The sequence below is a fragment of the Heterocephalus glaber genome, unplaced genomic scaffold (assembly GCF_053883595.1).
Source record: "Heterocephalus glaber isolate CG9 unplaced genomic scaffold, H.glaber_assembly_v1.0 deba00001463, whole genome shotgun sequence".
Classification (NCBI taxonomy): domain Eukaryota; kingdom Metazoa; phylum Chordata; class Mammalia; order Rodentia; family Bathyergidae; genus Heterocephalus; species Heterocephalus glaber.
The window spans coordinates 10,544,702-10,558,717 of NW_028258310.1; the positions used below are offsets into that span (position 1 = coordinate 10,544,702).

General features: G+C 41.2%; 1 protein-coding gene across 3 annotated transcripts in view; it reads left to right on the top strand.

Annotated features, from left to right (window-relative positions):
• Pde6a (phosphodiesterase 6A) overlaps positions 1-14,016 on the top strand; it is a 108,814-nt gene that overhangs the window by 36,258 nt on the left and 58,540 nt on the right. Inside the window, exon 1 of one of the 3 annotated variants that reach the window (XM_004854404.3) lies at positions 6,656-7,264. The exons of 1 other annotated variant lie outside the window; for it this stretch is intronic. In XM_004854404.3, the coding sequence (XP_004854461.2) occupies positions 6,791-7,264 (474 nt within the window). In that variant the 5' untranslated portion in view covers positions 6,656-6,790. Of the gene's footprint in view, positions 1-6,655; positions 7,265-14,016 lie in introns of those variants that run through there. One more of the 3 variants, XM_087180596.1, reaches the window with a different exon arrangement.

A 14,016-nucleotide genomic window follows, 5' to 3' on the forward strand; every position in this document is an offset into this window, starting at 1 on the left:
GCAACTGCACAGCCTACTTTCTTGACCACCAATTCACTGTACTAATTAAATGTAAGAATCTATCTGGATCACTGCATACAGTAGATACCAATAAAAACTGATAAAATATAATGGCTAACATTTTATCCCATATATATTAACTTGCATTATAGATGCAGAAATTGAGGTTCAGGATATTATTACTAACCAAATAGCAGATGTTGAGGTGAGATGGAGATGGATTTCTAACTGGGACCTGTCAAATGTCTAAAGCTAAGAACACTGGGCTATGCCTCGGTGCTAGAGGAAGGTGCCAGAGATGAAGCTTTAGGTCAGCCATTGGTGTCTCTCCTGCCCATTCAATATCCCCAGCTGTTCATGTTGTGCTCCCACAACATTGGCAGGGACCCAATGCAGCTGGATTTTGCCATGCATATCTTACCTTCATTGACGCTGTAGTATCTCTCCAGCAATCTAAGAGGGGAAACAGATGATCAACCCTTTGCTTATGGAGAGCTGGCTAGTAATCTGCTTTTCTCTGATAACAGCCAGTCAGCAGCCTGCCATCCATACTCTTTGCCTCTCGTCTAAATCTGAGTATTTTCCCTCCTGTTGTTCTCAGGGTTCATAGGGGTGACCAGCAGCCTGAGACCCACATATTGTAGGCATTACAGTGTCCCAAACAGCTTTACCAAAGAGTAACTAATGATGTATTAACTTAGGGCATTGTAGGCCAGCCAAGGAGTAATTTTGGGCTAGGGATCACGTCAGGATAGATCTCCTCAGCACTTCTGGCCACCCATTCATTCTTCCCAGATGGGACAGGCCAGTTCCTCTAAGGCCTCACTGGACTTTGGACTGACTCCTACTGTATAATGGGCTATTCTGATTTGCTATCACTGCTACAGATGTTTTACTGTTTCTTCTTTTAAAATTCATCTCATTGGAAATAGGTAACACAAAATCAAGTAAATAAATTCAAAAGGTCAGCGAGGGGCTGGAATGTAGTTCAGTGATGGCCCTGGGCTTGATCCCCAGAATCAAATAATAATAATAAAACTATAACAAAGAGTTTACAGTGAGAGATAAACCTTTTCATGCTCTATCCAGTCTTATCCGAGGATACCTTTCTAGAGGCAAACATAGCACCCGTTTCCTGTTTTGCTTTCCTTGTTTATTCAATACCATCACTCTCAATTGCAACTGCACTTTAGAATCTCTTGGAGGAAAATTAAAAGATACCAGTGTTTGGTTTCTCACCCCCAGATATTATGACTTACTTGATATAGAGCGGGTTCAGGCTCTAATATTTTTTGAAGGCCCCTCAGGGACAGTCTAACTATACCTGGGATTGGCAAGCCTCTCTTCTATGGATATACAAAACTATATATGTATCTTTAAACAAAAGGGTCATATAGTAGTTAATGTTAAAAGGGGAACATATAGTATATACTAATCTGTACTTTTAAAAATGTACCTTAAGATTGTTTCATATCAGAGAATAGAAAACTTAATTTTGGCTATTTTTTTGCAAAGTAAATCACTGCTTAATGCTTAAAAAAATTTTTTTTAAAGTCTCTTTTGGTCAGGGATTTGGTAAGGGCCTCTCTAAGTGGTTTGAGCTTAAAGTCTCCTAGACCTGCAAGGTAACTTGAGAGAGTAGCTCAAGTTGGGATAGAAATAAGGACTGAAGCAGCTGATAGCCATCTGGACAGCTCTTTCCCTTCATAGTAGTCAAGGGACTCTCACACAATCCAGTCTCAGGGTAGTCTGTGCTGATATGGCAGCTGAAGGCCAGTGTCCCAGTAGGTAAAGGGTTGCTGTATCACCTTTATGATCTACCTTCAAAAGTCATACAACCTCTTTTCTATTGCAGTCTCTTAATTTAGAGTCATAAATGCCTGTTCACTTTCAAGGTGAAGGAAATAGACTTGAAGTTCCAATGGAAGAAATGTCACGTTGTATGAAGGGAAAATATTGTTGTGGCCATCTTTGGCCATAGTAGTTCCACAGTATTCCATTGTTTAGTTGTATTAATAAAATTATAGGAGGCCATTGTTTTGGACTAAGATTATCCTGCACTGGACCCCAACACACTAAACTAAAAATCAAAATGGAGTTGCTCATGCTAAAGTTCCGTACCATGCATGAAACTGACACTGAGTTGTTATCTGACCTTTTGAGAAGTCAGGAGCAGGGATATAGCTATATTTCACAAACAGATTCATTGTCATGACAATGAAGTTCCCTCTACTTTAGTCCTTATTTCCTTTAATTGTGTAATCCTTACAAAAACTAACCTGATATAATATGATATCAGCCAGTTATTTTCTTATTGTTCTGTCTCCCTGTTCCAATCTTAAAAGAAAAGTAACTGAAATGGCCAGTTCTCTTTTGTTATGTTTCTTTTTTCAGAACTTCTCTATTACACTAAACTTTGCTACTTAGCTCATCACAACATTTATTCTATTTTATGGAATAAAGTCTTGGCAATTCTAGAACTGAAAATAAAGCCCATTAAACCCTTCAAATTAAGTTGTTGGGCTTTTGTTCATTGAGAGGGACATTTATTTAATCATTAGTGGGCATTTATATTATTTCTATTCTTTTATTTTTTGAGGTGCTGAGGGTCAAACCCAGAGTCTCACACATTCTAGGTAAGCACTCTACCACTGAGCTACACCCCCAGTCCTATTCTTTTAGTATTACAAATAGTGTTTTGTTTGATTATAGGTATTTTCCTTTTGTTTCCTTTCCCCCAGCTCCCCTGGAGTGGGGGGTGTCCCTTCATGAGCATTTGTCTCACAAGTCTACTGTGTGGCAGGGCAGAGCAACAATCCTTATACTCAAGAAAGCAACCATTCCAGATCTTGCCCTTAGAGGGAAATCACTCCAGAGTTGGGGAGAAGGGAGGACCAAGTAGTAAGTGAGAAAGGAAATTTTTGCGAGCCTTCCTTAAGACAGAAAAAGACTTTGCAGGATCCTTGAGTGGAAAAGATCCTGGGCCTGGGCCTTCCCTGGAGTGGTGGGACAGCCTCCTACTTGGGTGGTTATTCATGCCCTGGAGAGGTAGAGCCTAGAAGTAGGAAATCCTAGCCATAGCAAGAACACTTGAGCCCTAGCTAAGAGCAGAACTGCTGGTTGATCAGGGGCCATTCTATCTTGGATAGGAGCTTATTTGTGGTAGCAGAGTGGACCAAAGGCCAGAGGGCTTTTATGGGGCTGTACTAAGTTAGACCAACAAGTCTTAACATGACTGTGGGGTGGGACATTGGTTATAATGATAATTGAGATTGAATATCCTGCCAGTACTGTGGGGTGGGAGCTTGGAGCATATAAAATTTGATTTGGAGAAAGATATATGACTCTTATACTAGCACAAATTACCCTTCTTACAAATATTTAGGTACAGAAAATTATTTGACATTTCATGGTGATCACAAGCCCCATTATTCCCAATCTGGTTTTTCAAAAACATGGGCTAAGAGCTGTGGGAGACGGTGACTCAAAATAAAATGTGATCTGTGCATTAAAATATTGACTTTCTCATTATTTTCTTATTTCAACTCAGATTTCTGGATAGGCAGGACAATGTCTTAAAGGATTAATGATGACCTTATTGCGTCTTTCCAGTCAAGTTTTTGATTAAGAAGGTCAGAAAATAAATAAAAATTAGAAACAGCCTGAATAATTGGAAATATGTTACATTATGGCATAGACCTATAAAAGTCTATGAGGCCATTAAAAATCAACTGGTACAAAAAGATTTAATGGCACAGAAAGATGTTTATATATTGCTAAACAAACAAAAGATGCATTACACGATCATAGCAGCTATTATGCTAAGAGACTCCTTCAGCAAAGCTTGTTGGTCAGGGATGGAGAGGCCAGATATTCAACATTTTGTTTTGTTCATAGGGAAACAGAAGCCTTGAGAAGGGTTGGGACTTTCTCAAAGTAACAGAATGAGTCAGTGGCACTTTTGAGCCTATAACCCTGTACTCCTCTTCCTAGAAGTACACACTGTTTTCTAACCTGGGTTACACAAAACATTTCTCCTAATGTTACTAGTAGCCCCTGTTCCCAATGAAAGAAGCTTCAGATTTCTAGTTCTTTTTTCCCCTGACATCTGCAAGCAAGCCTATTACACAGGAGGTAACCCACTTTAAAACACCAGCTTATTTGTACTCACCAGTCTAAGTCTGTTTTATGTTGTTATAACAAAATAGCTGAAACTAGGTAACTTGCAAATAAAAGAGGTTTATTTTAGCTCACAGTTCTAGAAGTTCGAGAGCATGGTTCCAGCATCTGCTTGGCTTTGGTGAGGGCCTTATGTCAGTGGTGTTACATAATGGGAACATATGCAGGAGTGGAAAGTGGTACAGGCCATGCAGAAGAGGGATTCAAGGAAGTTCCAGGCTTTCTTATAACAAACTATCCTTGCAGAAACTATCCATTCCCAGTAAACATATTTCTTTTTGTTATTTTGTAAAGTGGAAAAAAAAAGCATGTTAGAGTCTGTTATTTTTTTTTGTTCTCTCAAAAAATTGTAAAATATACAAAAGTACTGGCTACGGTAATGCCTGGGGTTATATTTTATTTATTATTTATTTATTTATTTATTTATTTTTATTATTTTTTTTTTGGTTATATTTTATTTTTATTTCTCCTTTGTGTCTTCCTGTATTTTTGAATTTTTATTTTTTATTTATTTTATTTTATTTTATTTTTTGGTACCAGGGATTGAACTCGGGTCTTTATGCTTGCGCATCAGGAGATGAAACCACTGAGCTAAATCCCCAGCCTAAAAACAACATTTTTTTTTTTTTTTTGGTACCGGGGATCAAACTCGGGTCCTTGCGCTTGCGCAGCAGGTGAGCTAAATCCCTGGCCCTTGAATTTTTATTGAGAATATATAAGACTTATAGAAATGAAATAGTGGCCACCAAGGATGTGCCAGGCAGCATTAGAAGGCCTAGGGAACAACCTTGGTAGCTCTTTACCCTCATGAACCTCACCATATGGTGGAGAAGACAGCCAATACCACGTGGCAACAAAATCAAACAAGATAACTTTTGATAATGTAATAAATGTAATAATGTAGATGGAATGATATGATAGGCAAGAACTAGGGGCAGGCTACCTGGGGGTTATTTGGGTTAAGATAACCAGAGAAGACCAACATAACCAGAAACCTTGCAGTGGAGAAGACAGCTTGTAGAGAGTTGAAAAAAAAGTATTTGGATAGGGTGTACACATCAGTCACAGTGGGAGTGTTTGGAGAAATTCAGGATGCTATGGGCTGTTAGATCCAGGTGGAGGCACTCTTTTTTTTTCCTCTTTTTAAAAATAATGTCTAAATCATGGTTTGTTCATTCAATGGAATACTATAGAGCAACAAGAATGAATGAACTACTGCTGCGCATAACAATAGAGATTAGTCAGAAACATAATGTTGAATTTAAAATCTGGTAAAACTAATCTTCAGGGTTAGAGGTCACAGTGAATACCATTGGGCAGGGGGCACCTTTGTACTTAGTGCTGAAGGATGGGTGCAGTGCCCCAAGAATTTATTATATGCTACAACAAAGGAAGTAATCTAATTTCCAATAAAGCACATTTACAAAGTTCCAAGTTCCAGCAACTGTGTTTACAATGTAGAGATGTCCCAGAAGCTAAAGGAAGAAAAGTGCTCTTTTCTACCTCCTTGGAGTGTGGGAAGGGCATGTCAATGAACACTGAGATTCACTAGAGTTGATGGTCTGTGGACCATTATGTGCATTTCTGACAGACAATCAAAGAAGGAACAGGGTTAAGCCAGAAAAGGCACATTAAAGCACCAAAGAAAGATCAAGCAGGTTGAAGGAAGCAAGATCTTTTAAAGGTAAGGCTCTATGGAAAGGATTGAAACTAAAATGTTAACTAGAGGTCACCTCTGAGCAGCAGGATTGTGGGTGATTTTAATTGTCTTTTTAGTGTTGTTTTCTGGAGCCAACATCTATTATTTTTGTAATAAAAGAAAGGTGCATTGTTTTTATAGGGTCCCTTAAAATCCTAAAATTAGAAAGTCAAGTGAAATCTAAAGCTGAGAATGACTTTTGTGCAGAGATTGTGAAATCAGAGCCCATAGATGCCAGACCCATAACAGGAGGGAAGTGGGCCTCTGAACTGTGGCCCTGCAAACTGAAAGCCCATATAGAGGAAGCTTTGAGGAAGGGGAACTGGAATTGTGGGGCCAAAGAGAAGGATTAGAAGGCCAGCAGGCCGTCACTTCTCGGTTCCAGCCATTTCTGCCATGGAGGAATGTGGACAGAATAGTTAGATCTGAATCTCTGAGAGACCCAAACAATCTCCTAAGCAGTAAATGTTAGGTATCTATATCAAAAGTTTGAGAAAACTGCCACAGAGGGCAGAGAGAACACGTCTATAGGTAGGAGGTCATCATGCTGCCTGTTGCAAACTCCACTTGAGTGGTGTTTAAGTCCACTGCCTTCTCTGTGCAGAAATCTCCTCTCAGCTCTTAAGAAGACCAAGGTGACAGGGAACGCACATTCTCCTACCCTGGGCTCAACAGCATCTGGAACACACTGATCCTCATAATCCTTTTTCTCAGGAAATATTAAAGACTTAATCTCCCAAGCTCTCTCCTGCTTCTATGTGGCCTTCTCAAAGAGACTGACAGGCAAAGCCCAGGGAAGTCCAGACTGTAGCAGTGCATTCTGCCACAGTGCAGCAGTGCAACTGCTACAGACTGCCTCAGAAGGCCTCAATCTTAGCTTCTCCATGGAAGCAGCCAGAGGGATTCTCAGCCATGGGTGAGGTGACAGCAGAGGAAGTAGAAAAGTTTCTGGACTCAAATATTGGCTTTGCCAAAGAGTACTACAATCTCCACTACCGGGCCAAGGTTATCTCAGACCTTCTTGGAGCCAAGGAGGCAGCTGTGGACTTTAGCAACTACCACTCACTGAGCAGTGTGGAAGAGAGTGAAATCATCTTTGATCTCCTACGGGACTTCCAGGAGAATTTACAGACAGAGAAGTGCATCTTCAATGTCATGAAGAAGCTGTGCTTCCTCCTGCAGGCAGACCGCATGAGCTTGTTCATGTACAGGACCCGCAATGGTGTCGCAGAGCTAGCTACACGCCTCTTCAATGTCCACAAAGATGCTGTCCTTGAAGACTGCCTGGTGATGCCTGACTCAGAGATTGTCTTCCCTCTGGACATGGGTGTCGTGGGACGTGTTGCACACTCTAAAAAGCTTGCCAATGTCCCCAACACAGAAGAGGTACTCTCTTCCCCTTAAAAGAGGGCAGTGAGGCATTATTCCCTGGGGCTCTGGGGTGCAAGTGGGCTGGGGAGCTGCCTGTCTCTAAGACTAGGCTGGTGATGACAAGGAACTTCTCTTTATTTATTTACTTATAACTTTTTGTTTTGAAGAAAATTCAAACTTAGCAGAGGAATTTTAAAATAATACAAAGGACTAAATTTCATCCAAATTCACCAATCATTAACATCTTGCCACCTTTGTTTCCTCTCTCCATTTTTCTGACTTATTTGGGAGGAACTTACAGATGTCACGACCTTTTGGCCCTAAATATTTCACTCTGTGTTTTGTTTTGTTTTTTTTGAAATAGGATCTTGGCTGTGCGTGTAGTTCAAACTGGCCTTGAACTCACTATGTAGGCAAGGTTGGCCTTGAACTTGTGGTGATCCTCCTGCCTCAGCCTCCTGAGTGCTGGGATCACAGGTTTGGAAACTAGGACATTTCTTACCAATCTGTAGTATAATGACTGAATTCAGGAAATGTAATGTTGATATAGCACTGTGATCTAATAAGCAGTTCATATTAAATTTTTGCCATTGTTTTAACTACACCTATGCAGTCTTTTCTGTTCAGTTTATTTACTTGAATCTGAAACAGTTGCTCAATCTGTGTTTTCCATGAAGCTGATGGGTTTGAGGGGTACAGATCAAGTATTTTGCAGAAATATACTTCCATTTAGGCTTGTTTGATGTTTCTGCATGGTTGTATTCAGGTTGTGCATTCCTGGCAAAAATATTACTAAAGTGATACTGGTTTTCTTCATACTTTACATGATAAGATCTGATGGTTTACTGTCCCATTACTATAAAAGGTAACATTGATCACTTGGTTAAGCACTTGGTCTTCTAAGAGTCTACTGGCCCATGGGTTTCTACCAGCAGTTCTGACAAACACCTCTTTGATCACCATGGGCAAAACACTTCCCCTTTCAGACATTAACTTTTGTTTGTTTGTTGTTTGTTTTGTTTTTTTTTTTAAAGATAGGGTCTCACTATGTAGTTCAAGCTGGCCTTGAACTCTGGCCAATCCTCTTGGCTCCCAAAGCACTGGGATTATAGGAGTGTGTCACCACACCTGACTTTGGACATTAACTTTTAAAGGCTACAGTGCAATTGCCCATATAGTCCTCTGCCTGGGCCAATCCCTAGTTATCCTTCAGATCTCTGCTTAAAAGTCAGGGAAGTCTTCTTGGATCTTCCCATTATAGACCCTTTCCTGAAATCATTTATCACAGTAAACCCTGGAGTCAGGGGTCAAGTCTGCCTTATTCACCAGTTATCCCAAGATCCTGCACAGTGTCTGGCACAAAGCAAGTGGTCAGTAAATAAAGCATAGAAGACTTACAGTCAAGTAACTACACAATAATTTAACTCCAGTCTCACCTAAAAGAATATTTACCCCATAATAGCAGACTCATCTGCGTCATATTTACTGCTGCTGGCCAAACAAGGAGGGTGTGTTCAGCCATTTCCAAGATCTAGCCCTGAGACTCTATGACTTTCTCTTTACCTTACCCCTGGCCTAATTTCAGATTAAGTGTCTGAGGTCAAAAGGAGAGGACAGAGGGGCTTCAGAGATCATTTTAACCAACTGCCTTATTAAATTGTGTTTTTTTGGTACCAGGGATTGGACTCGGGACCTTGTGCTTGTGAGGCAGGCAGCAGCACCACTGAGCTAAATCCCCAGCCCTGCCTTATTAAATTGTTAAGGAAACTGGACCCAGGGCACTTTGAGAAGGGGTCTACCCAAGGTCACCAAAGAGTTAGGGCCAAGACAGGACTTCACACCTACTACTTCAGGAATTCAAATGAGTCATCAAACCCAGACTTGGGCCTCTGTGGGAAACACAGTGGGTGGCCTCCCCATGGAGTTAATATCAGCTTCTTCTTCCCTTGCTCCCCCTTGGCAATGCTCTCCACTCAGGACGCGTTAAGGAGGACTCTTCTTGTTATGCTGGAGTTTGTTCTTCCTTCGGTTCTCTCTAGACTATAGCCATAATCATATGCATTGTCTCACTTGTTTTACCTTCATAAAAATCTTGTAATAACTTATTATCTTTGTCTTACCGATGATGAAATTGAAAGCCAAGAAGGTTGAATCACTTGCTCAGGGTCACACAAATAGAAAGTAGCAGGCAGGGAATTCTAATCTAGGGACTCTGGATTTGAGCCCTTTGCTATTCTGTACTTCTTCCTTATCTATAAAGTGAGAGCAAGGAACTAAGAGTTATTTAAGAAAGGTCATTTCTAGTCATATGCCAGAGAACTAAGATCTTACACTTTGAGATCAGATCTAGGTGTGAATTCTGGCACTTTCTAAGAATACAGCCTTTGAAAATCATTTAGCCTGTTTGAACTCATTTTCTAATATATAAAGCAGTCATAACAGCTACCTCACAGCAGTGTAAGGATTAAACAAGGAGAGTATTTCTCATTCAGCACTGTTCTTAGCATATTAGAATGGCTCACTTTGGCAGTTACTATTTATTTTTATTATGATTATTTTGTTGTTGCTGTTGAGTGTCTATTCTAAGTGATGGATGCTGTACCAGGTTTGTGCAGAAAAGGGAGAAGAATCTGGCCTTGCCTTTCTGGAGCTTTTGGTTTAGATTCTGTCTGTGGGAAAACAGAACAAAGGTTCTGTAGACCTTGGCATTATGAGATTGAGGATTTAGGAAGGTTGTCTTATTTCAAAAGATTCAGGCCCAACAGTTGGCTGAACTTCTGCGAATGGACTGTTGCTTCCTGCTTAACCTACAAAGTTCACCCTGGAGGCCAAACCTGTATTCCCCTGGAAGATACTGGGCCTGGGGCAATCTACATGGTTGTGATTCAGGCCTGGGGGTGAAATAAGTCCAGGCCAACAAGCCTTTCTTGCGTACTCAGTATTTGCAAGCTATTTGCTTCTGTCCTCCTTGGGGAATCTTACTCAGTTTTTGGCTAAGGGAAGGACACAGTCTTGACCGCCAAATAGTCACTAGAATTTGAATGGAGGAAGGAGATGGTATGGATTGGGGTCTAGGTTGTCCCTGCCCCATTAACAAGTGAAAAATAGTCCACAAAAACTGGAGAAATAGTTATAGTCACTGCATTTCTGAAATGTGAAACCATAAATAGAGTTTTCCAGAGCTCTAATGTACCTCCCACCACTGGCAGATTCCCTTCTTTCTTGGGATCACTCTAGGAAGATTAGAGTGATTAGAACTGCCAGATAAAATGTAAGATGCCCAGTTAAGTTGGAATTTTAGATAAACAAAGAATAGTATTTTAGTTTAAACATGTCCCATACAATATTTGACATACAATTAAAATTATTTACTCTTTACTTGAAATTCTAATTTAACAGGGCATCCTATATTTTTATTTATTAAATCTGCCAAGCCTCATTGCCATTCAATATTTGTTTGCATTAATCTTAGCCCTTTCTCCTACCAGGAAAGCTGTGAGGCTGTCTGTCCCTGTCTTACTCACCACTGGTTCCTGGCACCTAGTCCAGTAACTGGGACAGTGTGGGTATTCATTGCAGTTGGCCGAGTGAGGAAAGGAATAAATGACAGCCCTTCTCCAACACTTGCTTCACCCAACCAGCCCCATTTCTGAAGGCTGAACCTGAGAGCACTGTCATCCTACTGACTGTCATATCTAGTCTGCCTCTGCTGTCCTTCCCTTCTTGGAGACCTGGGACTCAGAACACTACAAAAGAGAGAAACCTCAAGAGAGACTTGATTGATCACTCTGATTTTACCAAAGGGGAAACTGAGGCTCAGAGAGGTTTTAGTTTCTGATGATGTACTGAGTAGTCCCTAAAGCCAATCAAAGGCCGCTATCTCTGGGGCCCCAGGTTATATCACTCATTTTGTGGAGACCTGCTTTACGTTAGGGTTTGAATTGTGAGCTCATGGTTTCCATGAACTCCTGCTATACTATGAGGACCAAATAAGAGCAAACTCATTTTATGTTCTTGGCACGGAGCCAGGTCTCAATGAACATAAAAGAGAAAGAGGACAGTTTTGAGCGACTCATATGAGATAATGAGAAACTATGTAAATTGTCTGGGTCTTGGCCTAGTACTTCATTATTATTCAATAAATATATCTCATTGTTGCATCCAGGGGACGAGCACTGGTGTTCTGTCCAAGCAGCCCACCGGGATCATAAGCTCAACCCCAGTAAAAAGTAAGAGGGACAAAGTTTAGTGAAAGGAAGACACTTTATTTGTAATGAGGGAAAGGAAGGGGGGAGATAGCTAACCTAGTGAGAAAGACTCAGGGTAGGGGGGCTCTGGAAAGAGGGAAGACCCTGGGCCCTGTGTTCCTGGCTGTATTTATAGGGACCCTGCCATGTTTTTATAGAGACCCTTCCCCTCAACCTGAAGCTGGATTGGCTTCTGTGTACCTCTGCCTAACATCATGTTTTTTGGTGGCCTGTGCACAGCTTCTTTCTGTCTGTTTACTTGTCCTTGATCTACTTTTTAAGGCCTTACCTTTGGGGTGGGTGGCTAGCTGGCAAGGGGGTGTCTTATTTATGGTTAGCTTAGAGTTAGTAAAGGCGAGTGTGGATGTCCATTGTACTCTATAATTATATGATGAAATAATGACCCTAGAGTGAATACATATGCGTGTGAACATATATATATGTGTGTGTGTGTGTATGTATATGTTAGTGTGTATGTGTATGAGCACATTTTTTTTTTTGAGACAGTCTCCCTATGTAGTTCAGACTGGCCTTGAACTCACTATGTAGTCTAGGTTGTCCTCAAACTCACAAGGATCCTCCTGCCTCAGCCTGCTGAGTGCTGGAATTACAGGTGTACACCACCCCACCCAGCTTGTATAAGAGCTTTTTTCAAAGTTAGCCCCTTCCCCTTGTGTCTCCTCTATATAGTATTGAAGGTGGAGAGGGATAGCTACCTCAGCTTGGCTTTGTGCACTGGGCTCTGTACTCTGTCAGCTCTTTCTCTCTCTGGTCTCTTGGTTCAAGTCCCAAGGCCATTTGGTGCCTTTTTCATCTGTTTCTCTCTCTCTCTCTCTCTCTTTCTCTATTCCCATCCTTGACCTATGTCCCAGAGGAATGTCTCTAGTAAAGTTTGTTTTTAACTCCTTCTAGTCAGGATTAGCTAGAACATCTAAAGAGGCCCCTATTTTATTTGTTCCCTGTCTACATACCCCTGACCCTACATCATCAGTAGGGTACAGTAGAGCTTGGCACTGTGAAGGTCTGAAAAGGGGAATTGGGGAATCAGGTATGAGAAGCATATTGCATTGTACTCTAAAATCTAAACTCTTTCCCGTGGCCTCAAAGCCCTACTGGTTCAAGCCCCTGCCTGCCTTTCTCACTTCTTTGCCCTCTACTCTCCCTCCCTCTCTCTATGCTTCAGCCACACTGATCTTTCTGTGCCTCAGACCTCTCAAGCTCATTCACTTGTGTTCTCTGTGCCCCTGCTTGGATTGTACTTCCCATACCTGACTCCTTTGATCCTTCTGTTCTCAGCTCAGTATTATGTCCTCAGAGGAGCCTCCCTGACCACCATGACTAACTAAGCCCACCATCCCTTCCATTGCTGTCTTCACCTAGCTTATCTCCTTCAAGGCAGTTATCGCAAGCTGGAAAGAGAAGGCTGAGCTGTTACTTGCTCCCCCTTTAAATGTAAGTTTTACTAGGGCAAGAAGTCATCCCTCTTGTTCCCTGCTCAGGGTCCAGAGCAGTGCCTCCTATAGAGTAGGCACTCTGTTAATGCTGGCTAAATGAATGAATGACTTTGGGCTTTCCCTAACTGGGTCTCTGATTCCTAGGCTTTAAAATAAATAATTTGAGTTAACTGGCTTCTAACTCTTCTGCCTCTAATTATCCGAGGTTCTGTAACAGGGTTGTTTAGAGCATCTAATGCTGAAAACATAGGTATGACAATGATTAGGTACATACCAGTTAATAGGTGGCTGGAGTGCTTGTAAGGGAGTTCTAGGGCTGAGAACTCAGGGGGAAAGAGGGTTTTGATAGACTTAGAAATATTTGCCTCAGCTGCAGGTAAGGCCCAAGTATTTGCTTTCCCTAAAAGAAGTGAACAGTATTAAATTGGACTGACTAGATAAATGTATCTGAGCATGGCCCACCCCAACCTGTGCTCAAGAGTTCATCAGTGTCCTTAGAGAATGACACAATTCTTTTTGGCTAAAGCCTCCTTAGAGATTTTGCTTAATCCTCAAGTGCTAATGCAAATAGAAGCATCTCTTAATTCCTTTACCCTTCACCTGGCTTGAAACAACTTTGCTGACAATAATGCTGTTGCCTATTTATTTAATTCCCTTGTAACTGTAAGAAATCCCAAAACACAGAGCAATAACACTCAGAATTTCTGGATCATGGGAAAGATTCTGCAGACCTAGTTTCAGGAAAGTTCTGGAATTGATTCTTGAATTTATTTTATGATATATATTTCCATTCTCAGAACAGCATGCACTGTGCATGCTTGGGCTGGCTCAAGTCTCAAGCAATGCAGATAATGAGGAAACTCACTATGGCACCAGGAAACATAAAGGTGGATTTTTCCAATTTAAGATAACAATCCAAGATCTGCCTCCTCATTCTGACCACACAGACTGCACTGCAGCCAATACTGGCCTCTCAGGCTGCCTTCAGGATGAGGTGTGAGGGAGTATGCTTCTCTGTATTCCCACAGCTTTGAGCCAAGCCCTTATTCCTGTGTTAGTAATATGG